Source organism: Colletotrichum orchidophilum (genome assembly GCF_001831195.1).
Source record: "Colletotrichum orchidophilum strain IMI 309357 chromosome Unknown Scaffold_51.1, whole genome shotgun sequence".
In the NCBI taxonomy this organism is placed as follows: domain Eukaryota; kingdom Fungi; phylum Ascomycota; class Sordariomycetes; order Glomerellales; family Glomerellaceae; genus Colletotrichum; species Colletotrichum orchidophilum.
In genome coordinates this window covers 202,142-225,905 of record NW_019173007.1, presented here as the reverse complement: position 1 = coordinate 225,905, position 23,764 = coordinate 202,142, and the positions used below count along the sequence as shown (strand labels likewise).

At 55.1% G+C, this 23,764-nt stretch overlaps 9 protein-coding genes across 9 annotated transcripts; 5 read left to right on the top strand and 4 right to left on the bottom strand.

The window, feature by feature from the left end:
• Positions 1–1,667: 1,667 nt before the first annotated feature.
• Positions 1,668–2,557, top strand: CORC01_06708 (uncharacterized protein; the record flags this gene model as incomplete). The annotated part of the gene is made up of 2 exons (XM_022618347.1): positions 1,668–1,956; positions 2,337–2,557. Coding segments are annotated over 2 exons (510 nt in total), but the record flags the coding sequence as incomplete, so codon positions are not given.
• A 640-nt stretch (positions 2,558–3,197) lies between these two features.
• CORC01_06707 (uncharacterized protein) lies at positions 3,198–5,053 on the top strand (the record flags this gene model as incomplete). Its single annotated transcript, XM_022618346.1, has 5 exons — positions 3,198–3,513; positions 3,808–4,087; positions 4,189–4,345; positions 4,473–4,516; positions 4,786–5,053. The coding sequence occupies 5 exons, from the start codon at positions 3,198–3,200 to the stop codon at positions 5,051–5,053; spliced, it is 1,065 nt and encodes a 354-aa protein (XP_022475190.1).
• A 5,602-nt stretch (positions 5,054–10,655) lies between these two features.
• Positions 10,656–11,826, bottom strand: CORC01_06706 (cell division control protein 2; the record flags this gene model as incomplete). Its single annotated transcript, XM_022618345.1, has 3 exons — positions 10,656–10,938; positions 11,001–11,676; positions 11,790–11,826. 3 exons carry the CDS (start codon positions 11,824–11,826, stop codon positions 10,656–10,658), a joined length of 996 nt encoding a protein of 331 aa, XP_022475189.1.
• An 838-nt stretch (positions 11,827–12,664) lies between these two features.
• CORC01_06705 (alkylated DNA repair protein AlkB) lies at positions 12,665–13,762 on the top strand (the record flags this gene model as incomplete). Its single annotated transcript, XM_022618344.1, has 2 exons — positions 12,665–12,938; positions 12,999–13,762. The coding sequence occupies 2 exons, from the start codon at positions 12,665–12,667 to the stop codon at positions 13,760–13,762; spliced, it is 1,038 nt and encodes a 345-aa protein (XP_022475188.1).
• Positions 13,763–13,896: 134 nt separating this feature from the next.
• On the bottom strand, positions 13,897–15,503 carry CORC01_06704 (iron-containing alcohol dehydrogenase; the record flags this gene model as incomplete). Its single annotated transcript, XM_022618343.1, has 3 exons — positions 13,897–14,327; positions 14,386–15,421; positions 15,474–15,503. 3 exons carry the CDS (start codon positions 15,501–15,503, stop codon positions 13,897–13,899), a joined length of 1,497 nt encoding a protein of 498 aa, XP_022475187.1.
• A 924-nt stretch (positions 15,504–16,427) lies between these two features.
• CORC01_06703 (peptidase family S58) lies at positions 16,428–17,588 on the top strand (the record flags this gene model as incomplete). The annotated part of the gene is made up of 1 exon (XM_022618342.1): positions 16,428–17,588. The coding sequence occupies one exon, from the start codon at positions 16,428–16,430 to the stop codon at positions 17,586–17,588; it is 1,161 nt and encodes a 386-aa protein (XP_022475186.1).
• A 182-nt stretch (positions 17,589–17,770) lies between these two features.
• Positions 17,771–18,275, bottom strand: CORC01_06702 (uncharacterized protein; the record flags this gene model as incomplete). Its single annotated transcript, XM_022618341.1, has 2 exons — positions 17,771–18,095; positions 18,148–18,275. 2 exons carry the CDS (start codon positions 18,273–18,275, stop codon positions 17,771–17,773), a joined length of 453 nt encoding a protein of 150 aa, XP_022475185.1.
• A 1,374-nt stretch (positions 18,276–19,649) lies between these two features.
• Positions 19,650–21,739, top strand: CORC01_06701 (lysyl-tRNA synthetase; the record flags this gene model as incomplete). Its single annotated transcript, XM_022618340.1, has 5 exons — positions 19,650–19,930; positions 19,998–20,044; positions 20,098–20,318; positions 20,441–21,671; positions 21,729–21,739. The coding sequence occupies 5 exons, from the start codon at positions 19,650–19,652 to the stop codon at positions 21,737–21,739; spliced, it is 1,791 nt and encodes a 596-aa protein (XP_022475184.1).
• A 368-nt stretch (positions 21,740–22,107) lies between these two features.
• On the bottom strand, positions 22,108–23,651 carry CORC01_06700 (cytochrome oxidase assembly protein; the record flags this gene model as incomplete). Its single annotated transcript, XM_022618339.1, has 2 exons — positions 22,108–23,182; positions 23,263–23,651. 2 exons carry the CDS (start codon positions 23,649–23,651, stop codon positions 22,108–22,110), a joined length of 1,464 nt encoding a protein of 487 aa, XP_022475183.1.
• Between the last annotated feature and the right edge of the window lie 113 nt (positions 23,652–23,764).

Below are 23,764 nucleotides of genomic sequence, written 5' to 3'. Positions count from 1 at the left end.
CTTTTCGAGTCCCTGGAGTTCCTCCACAAGGCGGGAATCTCATCCAATCCTCAGCCCGGCACAAAGCCCTCGCTGGAATCCTAAACTCGAACTGTACAGTAAAACATCCTAGCCAATCAAGCTTTACCGTCAGTCAATCACAGCCAACGTCGAGATTTGGGCCTCATGCCTATCTATCCCATAACGGGCTACCCTGCCTTACGCTGGAGAGGATCTCCGGCAACACTAGGACACGAACTCCTCTCTTCTCTCTCTGTCTTTCAATGCTGCCAACAGCCTGAAGGCGCAATCCTAATACCCGCCAAAAATTCAAAAGTTTCGAGCTCGCATGATTGATCACTCCCTTCCCGCAATTGCCAAGAGGGTGTAGCCATGCTGTGGCAGTGAAGGAGTTCGTTTTCGACTTCACTGGAGGGGAACCACCCCCTGCTTCCAATATGCTCACGCACTAATTGTTACTCCCGTCCCCTGAGGTAGATCATTCCCCACGTTACAGTTTCATGTGTATGGCTTTTCATTCCCAATCGAATGCACTCCCCTCCTCCTTCCCCCCGATTAGCTTCTGGCTCGACGTTACGTGGTTACCAAGTTGTGTTTTTGGTTCACTCCAACGGCCCCCCTATTTTCTCCATTTCATTCTGATTTTCTCGGATCAGTTGCACTGAAGCCTAAACGCAGGGTGATGGTCGAGAATGCGGAGGGATGAAGAACCTGGCATCCAAGCTGCCTAACGCATCACGCATTGTCAAACGGGCCCAACAAAGTACGGTCCGCCGGGCCCCATCGCGAGCCAATGACATGCATACGAAGTCTCGTGCCAATTGGCCCGGGTGCCAGCCGTCGCAAAGACATGGACAGAGACCGGATGGCAGCTGACAAGCGGCCAGAGGCACCGTCGACAACCACATGCCCGAGCCCTACGGTTGGCGTCGATAGCTTCCCGCCACGCGTCTTTTCAAGATGACCTCCTGCGACGGTGGCTTCGCCATGACCCGCGGGCCACCGAGCGACTTGCCAAATGTGTCAGGCGTCCTAGTCGGACCCAATTCTCTGTGAACCGTCTCCCCCCAACCATCATGGCCGGTATCAAGACACCAGCCGCTTACTAGCCCTCGATCCCTACGTTGCCTATTGCGGCGTTATCTGTTCAACTGACGGGTAATAGGATGCCCCTCCTATCTCGGGCAGGAGGGTCACTAACGACCGCCACCATGCATCATGGCGCTGCGCGATTGAAAGATGGTATAGTTGAAATTCTGCAACATCCTAGCCTCTATTGCAGCCCACCTGGAGTTTCCCCTGAAAGGCGCAACCGATCTGCACCCTCTTTTGCCTGCGCCGCGGTGGGGAACAGGCCAGGGCTTTCGAGTCTAGTCGTAGAGAATTGGTTGCGCAAGCGTGGGAGTGTATCATCGGCTGTCGAACTAGACCGCATTCTCAGGGGGACGGTCAATGGCAGAGGAGTCGGATCAACTGTATCTGGCACTGGGAAGTTGATGCAATAATGCGACCAGGTACCCTCCCTGCTGACAAGCATCACAAGCAACACACGGGGGAAGGGGGGGGGGATTGGGAAAACCTATCACCGCCAGAATTATCCAACTCACTCGGTCCACGTCACATGCTGAGCCAACGCAGAGACTCAACCTCGTCCAGCCATTGCAGGTTTGCTGCGTCCACCGGACGGCCGTCTGTCTAGACCGTCTCGGCACCCGACCGAATTCCTCACCGCCTCCCTTATCCCTCCTCTCAACGACTCCCGAGCCCCATCTCCCACCTCCTCAACCACGGGGCCCACAATCCCCGGGAGGCCTTGCCGCTTCGGTTCTGGTGCGTCGGGGACCACTCCGATGCAGTGCCATGCGAGAGCCGTGATTGGCGGGGTAGCCTTGGAACCAACCAACAGCACTGCAGAACGAGTTCGCCAATCGCGCCTCGAAGCCCAGGCCACACGAGGTGGCTTTGCTCCGAGACAAACTGTGGCTGAACGTGCCCACGACCAGCTGGCCGGGAGGCCTATTGACGAAAATTGATGTTCTTGCCGGCCTGTTGGGTCCAATGCGATGGCGACCGCAGCCACAGCGTCGTGATCCGGTGCGGCTCAGACTGAACTGCATCAAAAGGACATATGTTCGCCTGACACAGCAAACACCGGCAGTCTCCGCCACGGAAATGTTCGTGATGCGAAATCATGCGCCCACTGAAGCGATGAACCAACCAAGGTGTCTTTCCCCTGGACCATTCGGCTTGTGCCAGCTGATGGGAGGCATGCCCATGCCTGGTAAAGACAGTAGGGGTGATGGGAGCCAAGCATTCGCTGAATACCTACCCCGCATGGACCGGCCTCTCCCATTTTGAGCCACACTTGCGGCATTGGATGCCTTCAACGCATCAACGCCCACGCCCCCCACCACCCCCTCTTCCCCCTGTAGCCTGTAACGCTGGGATGGTCGCGCATTCCCATTCGCCCGGCAAGGATCCCAAGGCGTGGTGCGCGCGCTGCTACCAATCTGTCATCCCATCGCTGATCGCCGGCCTCGGCTCTTTAGTCAGTTGATCGACGACTCTCCCGATCACGCTCTTCAGGGATTGCGCTGCCCTGCGTCGCTCCCCTTGTTCCTGCTACGCTTTTCCACGCCCAGGTCGCCCTCGGCCCTGGGCCCTCGCGACTCGCAGCGCCTGAGGACGCGACAGCGACGGCGAACGTACCAGCCACACTTCGGCCCTTCCCCCCCGGGGCGAGTATACACTACTCCCTCCCCTCCCCTCCCGCCCGAGCCGTCACTTCCCGGATCCGAACATTGCTCTGGTGGTTAGTCATTCGTCTCGTCTTTTGGTAGCTTTGAGGCCGTGTTGACCTGGCCATTGCCATTATGCGAACTGTCTCCACCACGAAGAAAGAAATACAATTGATCGGGACTTCGACAACGCCATGCCAGTGCAGCCAAGCAAACGTCACTCCTGATGAAGACTGCATGCCCAAACTCTTGGACAGAAATCGCAGGCACGAAGCCCTTCAAGCCGCCCTTCATACGAAATGCCTCCGCCGAGAAAACCAATACTGCAAGATGTCTGCGAGCAAGCCAATGGTCATCTGCCCACGGCGTCCGCTTACCGGGGCGTGGCGCCGTCCGGCTCCTTCAATCCTTTGATGTCTCAGTCGCGGCGTAGAAGCGGGAAAATTTTGCCGCACTTCGATGAACAATACGTCAAATCTACGTCGACTCCAAGAAGCCAGTTATGCGGTGTCTTCCTCGACGCCTCGTCGGCACGCCGCCGAGACGCTTTTCCCCTTGTGGACGGAAATTCAAGCTCAACGCCGGGAAGGACAACAAGAGGGCATAGACTCTACCCCACCCCCCAAACTGAGGCTTGCCTTTTTGCTCGCCTTTGCGACTGATGCTCTCCGACACTCCAGCAGCTGTTCCTCTACGTCGACGCCCCCCGGTCTATCTGGCAGCCAGGACAGCTCCCAGACGCAAAGGCATAGGCCTGAAAGGAGTGCTGTTCGAGGTTTGAACAAATGCAAGTCAATGCTTCGGTGCTGGGCGTCAAACTACTGCAGGCGGCTTATCACTCTCCTTAGCTCAAATCCTTATTCTCAAACGCCAGCAGCAAAGGACGCCCACCCTTGGATATTGATCACGGCAACCAGCCAAAATCGGCTCTTCAAGCAAGAGTAAGACAGGCGACCAACCGCTCGCCGTCTCCTGGGATCAGCCCCCAACCGCCGCGTTTCAGGAAGCGCGTCCTGGCCCTCTGAGCCTCGATTTTCGTTCCATCGCTGAGCTGCACAACCATGACTAGCGCCCGCGCATCTGTCATCCGAACATACCCTTCATCCCGTGTCTCCCGAGAGGCTATCGCTCTCACATCCCCCACAAGCGCCCGCCGACATCTCGTTGGTCAGCCCGGGCGGCGTACCTCCTCGAATAGACGCCGCACAGACTTTGGCCGATGGAAATAGCCACGGTAATCTGCGCAGCCGCTGCGATTCTCCTGCATCCACTCGCATGGTCATTGGCCCCGCAGCCGCAGTCACCCTACCGTCCCCAGATGTTCCTGCATGGGTTTTATCCGCTAGCAAGTCAGGACGACAGCAATTCCCCGAAAGCAGCGCACACCTTGATTCAACTCTATCACGTCCCCGTTTTGGGAACTCGAGGTTTGCCCACTAACGCTTCTCAGAGTCCTCTTCGTCATTCGATTCATGGACCCGACAGACTGGATGATGGCGCTCAAAGCTGTGTGCGTGGACCGAGACATGATCCAGCCCTTTTTTAACCGTCGAGTTAATGGCCTCCATCAGATGCAGCACACATCATCGTCGTCCGGGTCCACTATCGTAAGTATCCCCACCAGCCAACAAAAGAGCTTTCTTTCCTATCCCACTATCCACCAACGAACTTCCATCCGCATCCGGTGAGACATGGTCAGTCATCGCACATGGCAGCCGTCTGCTTTATCAACAGCTCGGCACCCAAAAGGCACAGCCTCCACAAGGTGCCTCGATCCTGTTCGTCGCACGATGCTAGAGGCACACGTCCCGCTGGTTTCTATCAGGCTTGTGTCCGACAAAGTTGTAGTGGCGCTGCCGCAAGCTCCAGGTCCCCGAGACAGGCACCACGTCCTTGGGATCGATACTTGTCTGCTTGCGTTTCGCCTTTCGCTCTTTCGTCGCGGTTTGTCGCACGCCCTCCATGTGGGAAAACCGAAAAGCCTCTAGCCTCGCAGCGCCTTGGACTCAAGCCGCACACCGCGTATGTACTCGTCTCTCGTTCCCAGGTTCCCGGTCGAAAGCCTCCCGTTTGCGGCATTGCCGGTGACGTGCGGAAAACTTCTTCGTCGCCTTCTAGCTCCTTCTACTGGCGGCACCGTCACTTTTCCAGGCACACGTACGCTCGCGGCCTTTTCTTCCCTTCAAGTCCGTCGCGGGAAACGATCGAGGTCCCCCAGGGCCAGAAACGGCCCCAGCGGCACACCCCCGGGAGCAGTGTTCCACGCGATCTCGTACAACACCTACCCCGAGAGTCTTCTGCACAACACTGCTTAGTGATGGTAAGACATTGAAACTGTCGATTGTGCTTATCCACTTCCCTTTTCGAACGCAATTTTTTCCTGCCCTGGTAAGTAGAAAGCCAGGCACAACTACGAGAGAAGACGGCCCCCGATGTGCCTTTCACTCTCTCGTAGTAAGCTTTTCGTGGAACCTCATACTCACGGGGGGTTAGGGGGGGTAGGCACATTGTCTCTTATCTTGTCCTATCTAGGGATGGTCACTGGAGCTTCGAAAACTTTCTTCAGCTCTTACCCATCTCATGAAATCGTCAGCGGAGGTCTCACTCATCGGGGCTGTGTTGGAACACTTTCCAGACTCCCGGGTTTTTGCCTCCCCCAAACCTGTCCTTCCTAGGTATCATCCCCTCTCCCCTCCCCGTTTAAACTTGTTCCTTGGGAATCCTCATAGTTTCGCACGTAAGAAACAGTCGGCGGGTCTGTCTTACCATTTCCAACAAGTCCTTCGGGTACGGAATCCGGGGATTAGGCATGAGTGTAAGCTAGTGGGGCAGCAGCTGAACCGCAAGCCCGATAATCGAGATAAAGCTGGAAACGTTGGTCTTCATTTCGGCCTCTGGTGGGTGGATTCGGGCCTAGATTGGTGTGAAGTTGGTGATGTTTCGTCGTCGCCCCCCCATCGCGAATGACGTGTGACTATGTGTGATGTGGCACACTCACTGACAGTCTTCTTCTCTTCCCTCTCCTCCTCTTAGTCGTCGTCGTCACCAGGACTTACGTAGAGGGGCAAGACTGCAATTTCCGCAGCCCTTTCTACTTGCGGGTTTCACGTATTGACTCCGCGTCCCTCTGCTGCACTCTCGTTTTGTTCCTCCTCAAGGCCAATTACTGCCCTCGTCGGAATTTACTGCCGCTGACTCTGCTGGCCTTTCTTCTACAAAAGTTCCTATGACGGATAGGAAGCTTATCCTGTCCTACCTACTTTGTGCTTACTTGGCTTACTGTTTAGAAGAAACCGACTTTTCCGATTTACCCGCTGTTTGTTTTGTTTTGTCTCGGTTTTTATTTGTTCGGTACCAGACCAGTAAGAAAGGAAAACCTTCTCTTCCCCCCTTTTTTTCCTTTAAACACCTATGGATAATCGCCGGAAACGGCATGGAGCTTGTTTTACGTTATTGGCCGGTAGAGAGAGAGAGAGAAAGGTAATAAAGTAAACACGGACACGGATCTTTTTTACCCGTTTTGCCGCGGTTCCTGGTTCTGCACTGGACCAGACTGCATACGGCTCCAGGCGTCGTTTCTATCCCGTGCGAGTCTCGGCCCGGGCGGGTCAATTATCCTTTGGAGACTGTCTTTGTGACATTTTTATCAGGGGAGGCTAGGTACAATATCAGACACAAATCGCCTAACCCCCCCTCCTTTCCTCCCGATTACACGGAAAGATGCGGAGCCGGGGGCGGGCGCGGCAAAGGCACCACATTTGAGAGACATTTCTTGTGATGGTCATTCTGGGGGCCTAGCCCGCTCAGCCTTTGAACCATGTGTGATATGTCGTCGTCGTCGTCGTCGTCGTTGTCATCGTTGGTGTGGTACTTTGTCCCATCTCATCTCTACTGCCTCACGCGTATCTCTTGTCAGCGAGCAGCGCTGTTTCTTCCTTCGACGAGGGCATTGGTTCGATATAGGTAAGCATATATGCGGACTTTCTAGTCCGTTTTTGTGCAACATATTATCGGACTGGTGATCGCAGTCACGTTTGGTACTGCTCGTCATGGCTACTCCTTTTGGAATTCGTCGAGGTTAGAAACGTCCTTTGCCCTTGACTATGGTGATGTGGTCTTCAGAACATTTGTGTTACTTGTCGGTTTTTTCGGGGACTAATCGCGTAATCGGATTTCTGTCCATCCCGTCCGGGGAGGATCGTCTCCCGCCGCCGGGTCTCGGCAGGGTTGGGCGCGGGGAGGAGGGAACGGTCGAGCAGCAGTGGCAGGTGAAGAATACCACGCGGCTCGCCGGTCTGGGGAAAGCTACGGTACCTTACTACCATCATCTTTCGCCAAGCTGACATCGGTCAGGCAATGCTTCGTCTCTCCTTCCTGTTTTCGGGGTATCTTATCTCTGGGATCATCATTGATGAAATTCAACAGCTGATGGCTTACTCCTCCTGCCTTCTTTCCCCCCCGCCATTGTTGTCATCATGTCTTGGGTTGTTTTGGCGGGAGAAAGAATCCGGCTTCGGAAACCGTTTCGTCGGGGCTAGGGAAGTATCGGGCGTGGATGGGTAGCATCTTGCTTACTAGAAGACTACAATGGGTTCTGGAGCTATTTAATGCAGTAGTGCCTGAAGGGGCGGGACGGGACGATCGTCTTCCGTCGAAGGATTTGTGAAATCTGTGCACACTTCGATTGTCTTTTTTTGGACGCTCACTCTCGAAATGGAGGAGTCGGCGAATGCAGCTTTGCAAGCACACCACGACCGGGGACAGCACACACGTATTCGGCATCCGATGTAGATCCTCCCCTTCACTTCTCTTGTCTCTTTCCTATCCCCCCGGATCCCCCACACTCGCTGGTCTTGCTCAAAAACGGAAGCCGTTTCGTAGTGCGATTATCTGGAAGGCGATCTTTCGATGCATTATCCCCCCCCCCCCCCCCCCCCCCCCCCCCCCCCCCCCCCCCCCACCCCCCCCCCCCCCCCCCCCCGGGGGGGGGGCCCCAACGGGGGCGAGTTGCGGGGCAGGCGACTATCGCGGGGGCGCTCAGAGGGGTATGTCCACACCACACTCCCGCCCCCTCGCCCTCTCCCACGCCAGAGAAAGTGTTTCGATTGGGCGGTGGGGTGTGTAAAGTTGACATTGGTTGACATCTTCAATGAAGGGGTATACGACATACGTTGGCTTTTTTCTCCTTCATACTAGGGATAGCATAGCATCACTACTTTGCCTTGTTGCTTGCTATACATGTTTATGCCCCTCTCATGTCTTAGGTTTGTTCCTTTCCGCGAAGATCCTTCTAGCGTTTCTACGTGGATTACCCAAAGTACCGTAGTACCATACCTCAGCCTCCTTTACCTAGTCTTCTCCCTTGACAACCACGCCCCCCCAAATCGACGAAATGGAATAAGAGAGAAAAATATCTCGCAGACACCCGGTCGAGGGCGAGCAACTTCGCCGGGAAAGGCAACCACTCCGACGACTGCCGCGCGGGACGGCAGATTCCCTCTCGTTCGAGCATGGGCGAAACAAGCTGTCCCTTTCTTTTCCCCTTTTGAAAGAAACAAGGACGGACCACCAGCGGACAGGTCGGCAAAAGTGAGTCCAAGCCACCGTTATTCCAGTTGGTCCCCTAGACATCTCTGATTTGTATTGCCAATTTACCACGTGTTCAACAGTATTTTGCGCCTCACGATATCTCAAATCTTCGCCGCCTATGGGACGTTCTCCGAAGTTTTCACACAGATCTCTCTACCTAGACGTTGGTGCGCGAAAACGGGTATCGAGAAACAACTTGACATTCCCTGTGAAATTTCTCACACGCCCCTCTTCCCTCTCTCTACGCTTCTTCTCCGCCTTAGGCGACGTGTTCGGCTCATTTGTTTTCAAACTAAAGCTCACTAACCAGCGAGGCAAATGATATGATTTTACCAAACGTGGTTCCAGGCTAGGCACAAGCTTCGTAAACTCGAATGACTCCTTCTCATATACTAGGAGTCGAATGATTTTCATCCGGATCTGGAGAGGAGCTGACGAAAAGCTATCTGGGGCTGAAATGGGAATATCGACACCTCGCCTTCCTCGCTCGCTCTCTACCGGAAATGTCAAAGTCACCCATGATGGCTTCAACTCAGGGATGCCTGAACTTGCGCGGATTACTTTCCGCGGACGGGGTTTTTTTTCTTCAAAGAAGGGGCGGGGGGTGCGGAATTCGATCCGAGCCTTTCCACTCCATTTCCGACCATGGCGATAAAGCACCTGGACGCCATGGTCAAGCCACAAAAAGTGCTTCTTACAACATCGCGAACCACTTTCACGACGATCAAGTGGTTCTCGTATGATCTATCAAACTGATTCGAGGCTTGCTCAGGGAGTTTGACCCGAGTGATATAATTTCGTCTTCCACTGCTCCAAGCGGCCGGAAGGGGAGGGGGGGTGGGGGGCAAGGAGAAGAACCGTTGGCAGGCATAGAGTTCTCAAATCCCAGAGAAACACACGAGACACGAGATACGTCCACCCGCAAAGCCCCTTTTCACGCTACTTCCTACATTCGAAAGGGAGAAAGATGAAACGGCGTTGCTGTAAACCCCTCTAGGTGGCTCCCCTTGGCCTCTACTAGCTACCCAACATTCCAACCAACTCATCCTGCGCTAGACCTGTGTGTCCTTGTGTTGCAGAACACAGTCTCGAACACCTTTTTTTTTTTTTTGGCTGCCCTGCATGCACAGAACCCCAAATTGTTGAATGCAACCAAGGGGGCGGAATCGCTATGTGCCTTTCAACAAGACTAGATAAGCCGTTGGTGGTATCGACGCTGAGGGAATGTGTAAGCAAGCGGGTATCTATACCTCTTCCTCGGGAAGCTGGGCAGAACGATTAGCGAAAACCTTCCGTGGTCGGATGAGCTAATTTCATCTTCACCCAAGGTGATGACACCAAAAGGGTCTAGGCTCATGCACGAAGGGTTCGTCTCAACAACTTGCCCCTGGAGCTTATGCAGCAAAGTATTCGCCGCCGTTCCAAATTCCAAATATATAGGACGGGAAAGAGACGATGGGAAAGCGTCGAGATAGTCCCTACGCCAACAGGCAGGCCCATCAAGTAAAGTCTGGAAGCATCTACTTCTTCAAAGACCTGACGACCCCCCAGATGGACATGGAACATTGTGACCTGCACTTTAGCGGAAGGATGCAGAATGCAGTTCGTGTCTTTTTGTTCCATTAACCTGCCCTACCGAAACCGACCTCATGCATCATCTTACTCCGTACATTAAAGTTTACGACAAAAGAAATTAAAGAAGTCAAGTCCTCCTTTGTGTGGGATGGTGTTTTTGTTCTGCTTGTTCTCTCGTTTCCTGGGGGAAGGCTGCCTCCCCCAGTTGTCTGGTGGCACAGAGACGGAACGACCGACTGATGGTACGGCCATGATTTCTTGTCCCACGATGTGCAATGTGCTGCTGAGTCAAACACACAGTAGCAAGTTGCACACGTCATCTCTTCCTGCCGCAACATCCAACGTCCCGACAACCATCTTGTGTGACTGCACATCTTCGCATCCGAGGAGCTGTCGAGTTGTCAAGCGCCGAGCCTGTTGCCAGCGATTTCCGTTGCCTCTTGCCAACATGGCCCGATGCATACAGTTGGCCATGGTCCCGCCCCCTTCAGCGGATAGAATGGTAAAGTCTGCTTTTGTGTTGGTGAACCTCCAATGACCAAAAAAAGAGACAAGCATACTCTCGCAGTATCCTGAAAAGCGAATAGGATACTGAACATAGAGTCTGCTGCTTGTCTCAGGTCGGCCCCCGAAAAAAACCCTTCCCCTTCCCCTGTATAATGAAGGTATGATGCAAGGACCCAAAGTGATAACTTAGAAGTGGCCGAAGCGCTGATGCTGCATCGGGGCTGCAAGCTGGACCATGGGGAACTCCTAGTTGCCGTAGTGTCCGTTGATGCGACCGCCGCTTCTGATGGTCTGGCCAGAGTGCTGGTCGGGGTATGTCTCAAAGTACGGGTGGTTGCAGGCGGCCTTGGCCGAGATGCGACTGGCCGGATCATAAACCAGCATCATCTCAAGGAGCTCCAGGCCGTCTGCGTCGAGGTTTGTGCAGAGCGGCAGAGACTCGTCTCGGATCCATTTCGGGAAGGAGCTCTTGAAGTCGGGGTACGACGTGACACCGGGCCAGACATCCTCGGTCGGCGTACCGAGCGAGCTGTATACGTGTTTAGCGACTTGTACAGGGTTGAAGAAGGGCTCCTTGACAGAAATACGTACCGGAAGATCTTGAAGATCTCATCAATCTCGGAATCACCGGGGAAGAGAGGCTTGCGGGTGCACATCTCGGCAAAGATGCAGCCAACGGACCACATGTCCACGCCAGTGGAGTACTGGCGTCCACCGAGAAGAATCTCCGGGGCACGGTACCACAGGGTGACGACCTCGTGGGTGTAAGTGCGCAGGGGAACACCGAATGCGCGCGCCAGACCGAAATCCGCCAGCTTCAGGTTGCCGTCACTATTGATCAACAGGTTCTGGGGCTTCAGATCACGGTGGAGGATCCGGTGGGAGTGACAGTAGCGAACGCCGTCGCAAAGCTGCCACATGAACTTCTGGATGACGGTCTGGCCCAGACCCAGACGGCCAAGGTACTCGGAGCTGCCCTCGGGAAGGGCCTTGCCGCGGCCGCCATCGTTGACAGGAAGGGACTCCATGTACTTCTTGAGGTCGAGGTCGAGGAACTCGAAGACGAGATAGAGCTTATGGCCGTCGGCGTGGACGATGTTGAAGAGGCGCACGATGGTGGGGTCGCGCATCTCCTTGAGGAGGGAGATCTCGCGGATGGCGGTGGAGGGGACGCCCTCGTCCTCCGCTTCCAAGCGAATCTTCTTCAATGCCACAATGCGACCGCCATTGAGAAGGTCCCGGGCCTTGTAGACGACACCGTAAGTACCTGTGGAGGAAGGTCAAGTCAGCATTTATTTGTGAAAGGTGACTGCCAACCGGTGTTGCGTCATGCCATGCTGGATCAACTGCCCAGGATGCAGTTGTCTCGGGCTTGCTTACCTTCACCGATCTTCTCGAGCTTCTGGTAATTCTCCATGACTGCAATGCGGCGTAGTTATCAGGGAGATCGATTCTTGAACGAAAAGACAAGTGAATTAATCGAGTCTGCTCGAGTGGTGATTCAGAGAGTGTCGAAGGCAGTCGTCACGTTCGGAGCGGCCTTTGTTGTTCGGGTAGGTTCAGATTCGTTGTGTGGCAACCTCAGGGTGTGTGTGGAGGGGTACAGCTGAGGGTCTCTCCGGGGCAGAAAGTATCAGTCCAAAGGGAGGAACGTTGTTGTCGTTAGGGGGGCAACAAGATGCACACGGGAGAAAAAGGAAGGGGGGAAACGCAGGAAAGTCGAATTGCCGTTACAAGGGGAGAATCTCCATGGGGTGTTGTCGTCGATGTCGGTCGCAAAGGCCCAGGCGGGATGGGCGTTTGGCGTTTGGCGGATTGGGCGATGTTTTGTGGTGCTAAAATTGCAATCCGTTGTCGTTGTTTACTAGCAATGAAGAAAAACAAGGCGCGATCTGATCTCACCCAACCAAGGCCGCTGGAGGCAGGGTCGCGTCCGGAAGGTGGCCTGGGCTCCCCTGGTCATTGGTGGGCTGTCCGCGCCAAAGCCCATCGATAACAAGCTTATCCTCTATCAGATAGCGATAAGGTCACTGTTGATGGTGGGGTCACGGACCGGCTCACTCCTGATTTTGTACCGCAGAGTCACCTGGGGTTCTCATACGATGCGGAAACGCAGAAAAGACAGGGGATAACTATACCTACCTTGTCTGAATATATCATTGATGGATGGGAAAACTCAATAACACCTGATCCCTTTTTCCTACTACCGATCCGCCAACCCTACGGGCTTCCAATACCAATTCACTCCCCCCACAATGACGGCTGAAATTGTCGAGCTAGACGCCCATGAGCAGCCATCGGAGGCGATGCGGGCACAGTGGAAGGGATACTCAAGAGCAGACCAAAAAGAACTCATAAATGGGAACTCTCTCGATGATCCCAGATCGCCTAACCAAGCTGAGAAATTCTCACTGGCTGGGAAGATTTCGGTTGACCAGCTGACCGCTGCTTTCTCACACTTGGGCCCGGATGCCATCGACACATCGTCACTCAAGGAGGTCCCGATCTTATACCATCCACTTCTTCCAGGTACTTAAACGCGATGGCATTTTTTCATAGAAAAAAACACATCTAACCCCATCTCTCAAGGCCTCCTCATTGTACCGGACTTGGTTCCTCCAGAGGTGCAAAAGACCCTACTCTCACTGATGATCAATCGAGACCTGAGCGTCCCAACACATCAAACCAATCTTCACCTCCACTATGACCTCCCGTACCCAAAAGCCGGAGACGGATCCGCCGAATCATTCTTCTCATACCCGCCCGATCCAGCGCCCATATTCACTCCCAAAGACCCCTCCGTCCATAAGCCCCTATCGATCAAGCAGGTCATGGAGCGTCGTCTTCACTGGGTCACGCTAGGCGGACAGTACGACTGGACGAACCGCATATACCCGGAAGAGCACCCGCCCCAGTTCCCGTCAGACATTGCAAAGTTTCTGGAGACCATCTTCCCAGAGACCCTGGCCCAGGCGGCCATCGTTAACTTCTACACCCCGGGCGACACAATGATGATGCATCGAGACGTTAGCGAGGAGACCGACAAGGGTCTCGTCAGCCTGAGCTTCGGCTGCGACGGCCTCTTCATGATCGCACCGAATGAGCCGGAAAAGATTTCGGAAGAGGCGATTGCTACGGGGAAGGAGTATCTCCTTCTCCGCATTCGCTCCGGCGACGCCATCTACATGACCAAGGACTCGCGTTTCGCGTGGCACGGAGTGCCAAAGGTCATGAAGGGTACTTGCCCGGAATATTTGGCTGACTGGCCAGCGGAAGATGCTAAGTATGAGGAGTGGAAGGGCTGGATGCAAAACAAGAGGATCAACCTCAACGTAAGACAGATGAGGGATTGATGCCAGAACGTCGATCGATACAACAAGAAAACATTGCCAAAGCTGACCAAATATTGCTTGGATTATTCAAACTCTCTTCTCATGAGTACATCCTGGCTCCAGTCACTACGCACTGCGGTTCACCAATGCCAGACTCATGAGTGCACCAAAGCATCTTCAAACAACCCTCTCAACTGCTCCCTCTCCTTCTGCAACTCTGTCTCCAAACCAGGCGCCAGCATCAGCACCCTAGCCTGCGGTATAGTTCCCTCGACAAGATCGTCCAGATGCTCCGTGCCGAAACCCAACTCCTTGATGCCGGCAGGTTGGTCGCCCAGGTCCGCCAAGAACTTTGTCAGCGCGTCGGCCAGAACCTTCCCTGCGTCCTCCTTGCGCACGCGCGAGACATCAACACCAAAAGCCTCTGCCGCCTGGAGATGGCGCTCCGGGTTGGAAGCGCCCGTGAAGCGGAAGACGGCGGGCGAGGTGACAGCCACGGAGACACCGTGAGGGATGATGGGGTAGGAGACCTTGTATCCTGCGTGCTGATAGCCCGGGTTCTGACCCGAGATTGGGTAGGACATGCCTATTGAGTTCATGTTAGGGAGGCCTTCGCTCTAGAACATTGTGCTTTCATAACATACCGTGGCAGAGATGGACGCCGGCATTACCGAAACCAACACCGGCGAGCGTCGCGGCGAGCAGCATCTCGCTCTGCGCTTCATAGTCGTCGGGGTTTTTGACAGCACGTGGTAGATACTTTACCGTGGCTCTCAGCGCATGGAATGAGAAGACGTCGCTGATGGGGTTGGCGCCCTGGTATGCGGGTCTCAATATGGGGTTCTTGGGCCGGGGCACACGCTCATGGTATGGTATTGCGGTCCAGGATTCGAGGGAGTGACACAACACGTCAAGCCCCGAGGCGGCCTTCACGGCCGAGGGCATCGTGCGGGTGTTGAGCGGGTCGCAAATTCCGAGAGTGGGCTTCAGGTTGCGGTGGGCGACGCCCGTCTTGGCGCGCTTGGAAACCAAGTCGAAGATGGCAGTGCCCGTGGTCTCGGAGCCGGTTCCCGCGGTAGTAGGCACAGCGATGAGCGGCTTCAACGCCTTGTCCACAGGGCGGCCGTTGCCTAGGGGCGCGTTGACGAAGTCGAGAAAGGGAGCGTCGGGGTAGCACGAGTAAAGGTTCATCAGCTTGGCGGTATCGATGACAGAGCCGCCACCGACGGCGAGGAAGGCATCAGGAGAAAAAGGACGGGCCCATTCAATTGCCTCACGAATGCTGCTGTCCTTGGGCTCCACGCGCGTCTGGTTGTAGACTTTGTAATTGATGCCTTCGCGGTCGAGGGCCTCGCGGACCTGCTCCATGGCGAAGAGGCCATCGACGATAGGGTCCGTGACGACCGCCACCCGCTTGGCGCCCATGTTGGCAAAGTCCATGCCGACTTCCTGCGTCGAGCCGGGACCGAAGCGGATGGATGATGCGGCCATCTCGAAGGCGTATTCCTTCTGCGGGCCGTCTACGGGGGTGGCATAACCGCCGTTGCTGCTCGTCCGGAGGGGTCTCGGCGTGAAGTGCAAAGGGTTATGGTGGTGGTGATGGCCGGGATTGGTATGACATGGGCATGATGGCGGATGTGCCTGAATTGTCCGCAGCAGGGATACGGCACGAGACGCCGCCTGTAGACCTTATATGAGTGAGGAATCTATGTTGAGAGGGGGAAGTGCTTACGTTAGGAATGACCCGGAGCGAGGGTGTCATGGTCGATATTGAGATGATGTGTTGAGTGTCAATGGTCTGCTGGGTATGCACCGGATATTCTACAATATGGCGGTTGAAAAGAAGCTCACTCTAGTATACGTGGGATGTGAGAGGACAGGAGGGTGTATGATGAAGCTTCAATACTAGGTGAGAGGAGCGATGTCGGGTTTGAAGTCCCGCACCTCCTCCGCACAGGGCTCTCAGCCTGGGTAGGGAGCTTGGTAATGATGGTCACTCCGGGGGTTGGGGCAGCTTCCCCGCATTCCGACCCCACTTGCCGGCCGAGCGATCTGTGTGGGGCCCGTTTGCCGAGGTACATGTACCTGATCACCTCCCTTTTCCGTCCGGTGTTGGGTGCGTGGGTGCGTCAAAAGCTATTTGGTGATGCGGAAAGCATTCAGGGAAGCCTGTCGCCAGGCTTCTTTTTCGGGACCGTTTGTAATTTCAAAAATGTCAGCTTTCCATGTCAGAAAGCAGTACACGCGGTTGACTAGCCCACGTCACCCGCGCTGACAACGTAAGCGGAGTACGTCCACTACAAGGTAGCGCACCACTTCGCAATCCACCTGCCCAAAGAAGCTGGCCGAAGGAGTTGAAACCATGCGCGATCTCCGGGCATTCGTAAAAGTTCGGTCTCGCATTTCATTCAACAATTCAATTGGCCAATGGGCCAACGATGATACCCTCTCACGCTGATGCGGCCTGAGTCAATGGGTGGTTGTCGTTCGATCCTTCATCGGAGAAAAAAATCAAGCATTTGCAACATTGTGACAAGCCTCCACGTTAGCTGACCATGATGGATTCACGGAGAGGTATAAAGGCCGTGGTTGCGACTCTCGACCACGACTGGAATTTATGGAACACAGTTCTGGCACTTTTCACTGTCAACCATCAACTTAAAGCAACTCGATCGAAGTCATCAACATGTCCACACAATCCACTCCCCGGGGCCGCATTCGTGACGTCCTTCCCGACCTCTACCTCGGGAGGTGGCCTGCGGGACCCAAGAACTCCATCACCGATGTTCCTGGTGTCCTCGCCTCGACGCAGAGCATCCGCACAGAGGAGGGTGTCAACACCGGAGTAACAGTCATCCTCCCTCGCCGGGAGTGGTTCAAGGAAGCCTGCTACGCTGGCATATTCCGCTTCAACGGCTCCGGAGAACTGACTGGATCCCACTGGATCGAGGAGACCGGTCTCCTCGCCAGCCCCATCGTGCTGACCAACTCTTTCTCGGTCGGTGACGCATACCGCGGCATCTACGAGTACGCCATTAAGCACTACTCCAACGAGAACGGGGAAATCGAATGGTTCTTGCTCCCGGTGGTCGGTGAGACCTTTGATGGGTTTCTGAACGATGTCTCCAAGTTGGCTGTCAAATCATCAGACGTTGCCAAGGGAATCGACTCAGTGACCGACGACCCGGTGCCCGAAGGCAACACAGGCGGCGGCACGGGGATGATCTGCCACTGGTTCAAGGGCGGAACCGGGTCCTCGTCTCGTCTCGTCGAAGGGTTCGACAGCGAGGGGAACAAGAAGAACTATACCGTAGCCGCGCTCGTGCAGGCTAACTACGGCAGAGCCTCACACCTCCGCATCGGCGGCTTCCCCGTCGGCCGCATCCTCGAGAAGGAGAAGACCGACACGCTGGCCGAGATCGCGGCGCACAAAGATAAAAAGGACGGTTCCATCATCGTCACCATTGCTACCGACGCTCCCCTGACGCCGATCCAATGCCAGAGACTCGCCAAGAGAGCCACCGTTGGGCTGGCGAGGGTCGGCGGCTACGGTCACAACCCCTCCGGAGATATATTCCTCGCCTTCTCTACGGGCAATCACATTCCCGTGCAGACACTCACCTCGCAGAAGAAAGAAGTGGACCCATTCAAGGCCAAGGCACTGAAGGTTGAGTCGATTGACGACACGAGCATCAATGGGCTCCTGGAAGCAGCGGCGGATGCAACCGAGGAGAGCATCTACAACGCCTTATGCTCGGCCGAGACGCTGACGGGTTTCTTGGGACACACGGTTGAGGGACTGCCTCTGGATCGGTTGAAGGAAATCATGAAGAAGTACGATTCTTAGGACTTCATTTGCCTCCCCAAGAGCCTTCTTCGAAGAGCAACAAAATAAGTCCATAGCAACTTCTTGTGTCGTCTCGGCGACTGGATGTCTCACTTATACCATCTAACCCTCGTGTTGGTCCCTTTTGGATCGCTTGTAGCCAGGCTTAACCGATTGTGCCTGACTTCCTTATTGTCCAGCGGCTAATCAGATTTGGCTACCCTTTTCCCCTTGCCGACTAGACTGTCGTGTAGCTCTCGAGGCAGGACTTGGCCAATGACCTCGCGAACAACATAGATGTGCGTCATGAGCGCCTCGTGCGATCCTGCAGAGAGGTATTTATCGGTTCGCAAGGCCATGGCGAGCACCCTATCGGCTGAATCGTAGATTTCCATGATCATGTCTCTGAGCTCTTCGTGATGGTGTTTCCAGAGCTCTGGGGGTCCTTCTTCACTTGACGGGACCGTTACAATGCCCAAGCTGCTGAGAAATTGAAAGAAAGCGCCAAGGCTGCGGATAAGTCCAGTACTAAGCCCTCGTGTTAGCCTGGATAAATGACACGCATACAAAAGTACCTTACGAGGCCTTGGAGACGCGGGTGACGGCCATCGCCGTGGCCAGTTCTTGCTCGAAGAATGCGGATGGACCGCTGCCGTCCGCCTTCTCTTGGATATATACCTCCATGGTTTCGAGTGATTTGGAAGACATGGTTAATGTTTGCGAGGTTCCTCCTTATTTTCGGGTGTGGGTTGGGAGTGAATGAAAAAGAGGGGCATCTGGAAAAGAAAGTAAGAAAGTTAGGCTGAGAGCGTGGAACCTTCCCGATTTGCGATGTCGACGATGAGGCAGGTTTGATATTCGCATTGCGATGGAAGGAACGAGACGGGCGACAATGTACTCTTAGTTAGGCAGGAGCCATACAGAGGTTCCCTTGACTCTGAAAGCATATGATTCCAGTGATATAAAGCTAAGGATTTAACACATATGCCTATAGAAGTGTAGGAGAGAACGGTGTACAACAGTTGTTTAGTTTTGATTAGAGGACGACAAAAAGTATGTCGTCCAATGCGAGCCTTGGCCATTCTTTCCGGGCATCCGATCTGTCTTATCAAAACAAGATGCTCATGATGATTCGATTATAGGTATAATGACAAGCAACTGATACTCGTAAAAGTAAGTGTCTGGAAAAATCGTGTAGAATACTCGTGTTTCAAGAAGGTCCTGGGTTCACCTTACGTCCGAATACCGGAAACACCATCAAAAGTCTTTCAAGATCAAGCCAACAATACCTTCTAGAATTTAAACGTAGAGATTTTTTGCATTTGATTGTAATATATCGAAGTATCTGTTTTGGTTGAAATTACCTTGGACTTGTCCCCATATGATATACGCAGTGTGTTTCCTCGTTTGACTGACCCACGTGCGCATTGTTGATGCTGCCAAATACTGAACCAACTCCATTATAGATGATGAGATATTCATCAGTTTCATATACGCATCCAGATAGTGCCGAGACATCCTGAAGAACGTTGAATGAAGAGGCCTGGCAGCCAGCTGCATTGGTTTGGGGAGCATGCTGTCAATGGCGAGAGCCAAAATCAGTACTTAAAATGGTGCCATTGGGAAAATCAAGATCTACCCGAACATATTGAGGCATCATAAGAAGAAAGAAAGCATATTCGAGCAGCTTTATGATACCCTAACCTCAGATGAAAGCGCTATTGCAACATCATGAGTGTCATTCAGGGGCTCAGGGGTAGCAGTGCGAGAATACAGTGCTGAGTTGCTCGTGGCACAGCCCAGGCAGACAGAGCACCCCTCCCCCAGCAGCCCACTCTGCCCCTCCATCAAAGGCGGTGAGTCAGGGCAAATGAGTCAATGGCACTACCCCGCTGTAGCCAATGCACTGCTGCCCCTCGTCCCGGCATTAATTAATTTTGACTGGCAAAACTTCGATCGCGAGACGCAGGAGATTTTGGTGAGTCAACTTTCGAAGCCCGATTCAACGACGGGAAACACCCGCACACCCTTGGCCAGAATCGATTTTCTGACACCTTCTCGTGAACGCAGCAAACCGCAATCATGGCCGACTCAAGTGCTCCCGAACCCCCCACCGAGCAGGTCAAGGACCTCAAGGTCGAAGAGACCGCCAAGCTTCTCAAGGATGAGGTCACCGGCGAGATGGTCTCCAAGACGGAGCTGAAGAAGCGCCAGAAGGCTCGCGAGAGAGAGGCTGCAAAGGCTGCGAAGGCCGCCGCCGCCCCTCCCAAGCCTGCCGCCGCCAAGAAGGGCAACGCCGAGGCCGACGAGAAGAACCTGGACCCCAGCCAGTACTTTGAGAACCGATCTCGCGCCATTAACAAGTGTGTAGTTGCTCACGTGGGGAGCTTTGAGAGAAAATAATTGCATGGACTGACAGTATGGAAACAGGCTGCGCGAGACCAAGTCTCCCAACCCTTATCCCCACAAGTTCCACAGTGAGATCTGCGAACACCATACTCCCTGGATCCTCATACTGATACCGGTGCAGCCGACTACGACTTGCGCAACTTTGTCAAGGACTTTGGCCACCTCAAGTCTGGCGAGCATGACAAGGAGAAGATTGTCCGCGTGGGCGCTCGTATCTACAACAAGCGTGCCTCCGGCAACAAGCTTTTCTTCTACGATATCCGCGCTGAGGGCGTCAAGGTCCAGGTCATGGCCCAGGCGCAAGAGATCGCAGAGGGAAGCCCGTCTTTCGAGGACCAGCACGTCCACCTTCGCCGAGGCAAGCATTGAAACCTGCGACTGGGGAAAGCATGGGGTACTGACCGCGCGTAGGTGACATTGTTGGTATCATCGGATACCCCGGTCGTACGGCACCCAAGTCCAAGATCGAGAAGGGCGAGGAGGGCGAGCTCTCCATCTTCGCGACCGAGTTCATTCTCCTCACTCCCTGCCTGCACACCCTCCCCGACGAGTACTACGGATTCAAGGACCACGAGGAGCGCCACCGCAAGCGTTACCTCGATCTCATCATGAACGACAAGAGCCGCCAGATCCTCATCACAAGATCCAAGATGGTAACCTACATCAGACGTTTCTTCGACGACAGGGACTTCGTCGAGGTCGAGACGCCAATGATGGGTCCCATCGCCGGCGGTGCCACCGCCGCCCCCTTCAAGACGCACCACAACGACCTCGACATGCAAATGTTCATGAGAATAGCTCCCGAGCTCTACCTCAAGGAGCTCGTCGTCGGCGGCCTCCACCGCGTCTACGAGCTCGGCCGTCAGTTCAGAAACGAGGGCATCGACCTCACGCACAACCCCGAGTTTACCACCTGCGAGTTCTACCAAGCCTTCGCCGACGTCTACGACATTATGGACCTGACCGAAGAGCTCGTCAGTGGCCTCGTCAAGCACCTCACCGGCGGCTACAAGACCAAGTTCCACACCCAGCACGGCGAGGTCTACGAGGTCAACTGGGAAAAGCCCTGGAAGCGCTTCGAAATGATCCCCGAGCTCGAGAAGGCCACGGGCGAGAAGTTCCCGCCCGCCGACCAGCTGCACACCCCCGAGACCAACGAGTTCCTCCAAAAGGTCCTCAAGAAGATGAACCTCGAGTGCTCGCCGCCCCTGACAAACGCCCGCATGATTGACAAGCTCGTCGGCGAGTACATTGAGGAGCAGTGCGTCAACCCCTCCTTCATCTTTGGCCACCCGCAGGTCATGAGCCCCCTCGCCAAGTACCACCGCGACATCCCCGGTCTGTGCGAGCGCTTCGAGGCCTTTGTGTGCAAGAAGGAGATTGTCAACGCCTACACCGAGTTGAACGACCCCTTTGACCAGAGGCTGCGCTTCGAAGAGCAGGCCCGCCAAAAGGACCAGGGCGACGACGAGGCCCAGCTCATTGACGAGAACTTCTGCATGTCGCTCGAGTACGGCCTGCCGCCCACCGGTGGCTGGGGTATGGGTATCGACAGAATGGTCATGTTCTTGACCGACAACTATAGCATCCGTGAGGTGCTCGCCTTCCCCTTCATGAAGGAGGAGAAGCAGGGTGAGAAGAAGGCCTCCGCGGCCGAGGTTGTCGGTGTCAAGCCTGTCCCTGAGGAGGGAATTGGTAAGTCCTGTCTGCCTCTCTGATTGCAACGGAGTCTCGACTAACATCACACCACAGCCCACAAATAGAGAGTTCTCCCGATGTTTGGAATCGGATGTCAAGACGGATCGCCTTGTTTGATTCTCTACAAGTGAAGCCGTGAAGCACGCAAGAAAAACGTGAGCTTGGGCAGTGATATCCGGAAGACGTTCCATAGTCTAGAGTTGAGCTTCTATTAACAAAAAAAGACAAAAAGTTTGAATGGGATAAGCTGAAGATACATGTTGACCACCTCAAAGGGTTGGCCGTGTCCGTCCATTTGTTGCTACAGTGTTATACATATCTACTTGCTTTTGTGTGTATCGTATGTGCCAAAATGCAAACTGCTGTCGCTGCTAAAATGCAGTCAAACCAAAATTGTGGCTGTAACTAGGAAAATAGATCGCTGCCTGACGACCTAAACTCGCTTGATCGCCTTCATCCGCTTTTGGATCATGGCCAGCGTGGACTTTGGCACGCGCAGACGGTGTCCGAGGACTAGCGCGCCAGTGAGCAGCGCCAACGCGCCGGCCTGGTGAGCCGCAGCCAAGGGAACGGGGACGATGTAGATGAGTGTGCTGATGCCGAGCGCGGCCTGCATCAGAACGAGGTGGACGGTGCCCAGGACGCCCTTCTTGACGTTCTTGGGGAGAGCGGCGGCGACGCGGCCGGTGCGGGAGTAGGCAAAGAGGGAGAGGATGGAGCAGAGGGTCGTCATGGCGAGGATGCGGTGGTCGAGCTGGACGGTGCTGGGATTCTCGAGCATGTTGCGCCACCACAGGTCGGAGCCGTCCTCCTTGCGGGAGTAGAACTTATCCCAGAGCTCGCCGGAGGGCGGGGTCAGGCCCAGGCCCATGTAGGGGAACTCATTGTAGATGAGGCCGGCGTCGAGGCCGGCAACGAGGGCGCCGGACATGGCGGTGGTGAAGACGAGGGCGATGAGACCGAAGGAGAGGCGGCGAAATGTCTTGATGGCCGGGTTCTGGAGGGCGGCCAGGACCTTTGTCGCGGCGACGGGGTCGGCGACCAGGCGACGGGTGCGGAAGACGGTGAGGGCGGAAACGAGCATCCAGGAGTAGCAGATGAAGGCCGTGGCGAGGTGGGCGGTTAGGCGGTACTGGGAGACGCGGGGGTGGGAGCCGGGGGCGAAGAGGTCGTCCTTGAGGCCCGATTTCACCATCCACCAGCCGATGAAGCCCTGGAAGGCGATGAGGCAGGAGATTCCGCAGAGATTGACAGCCATCTTGGGGGTCACGCGGCGACGGGCGATGAAGTAGAGCGTGGGCAGGACGAAGGACATTCCGATGAGGCGGCCCCAGAGGCGGTGGGACCACTCCATGAAGTAAATCTTTTTGAACTCGGCCAGATCCATGTGTGGGTTGAGGAGCTTGAACTCGGGGGATGCGCGGTACTTTTCGAACTCGGACTCCCACTCCTCCTGGTTCCGCGGGGGCATGGAGCCGGTTACCGGACGCCATTCGGTGATGCTCAAGCTATATTGGGAGGGATTAGCTCCCTATATCCGCAAGAAGTAGTAGTAGAAACCTGAGCCGAAGGCGGGAAGGGGAATTACCCAGATTCAGTCAATCGTGTGAGGCCACCCCAGACGACGATGCCAAAGACGCTAATTGCGCTGCCGACGAGCCAGTATCCCACAGACTTGGAGTTTGTCTCGGGCCACGCGCTCTGCTTGGTGCCCTCCTTGGCCTTAGCAGCGGCCTCCTCGGCGATCGGGGATGCCACCTTGTCTGCGATGACGGCGTTGCTGTTGAAGTTGAGCGGTGCCTTGGTCTGGTTGAAGCTTCGGGTCTGCTGCTGCTGGTGGGATCGTACGATGGTGTTGAGGACGCGGGACGGGGACGAGCGCCATTGCGGCTGCTGGCGCTGGCATTGGCGGCACACGAAGAGCGAGGGCGATGCTCTCAGAGCGAGCCTCCGTAGGCCTGGTGCGAAAGACGCCATATTGACGGAGGGGGTGGTGGTGGTGGCGATGGTATTTCGCGACAGCCTGGTGGTGAGGAGAGGGACCGTAGGTATAAACGATTCATGGAATAATTTATTTGGAAATCCAGCGC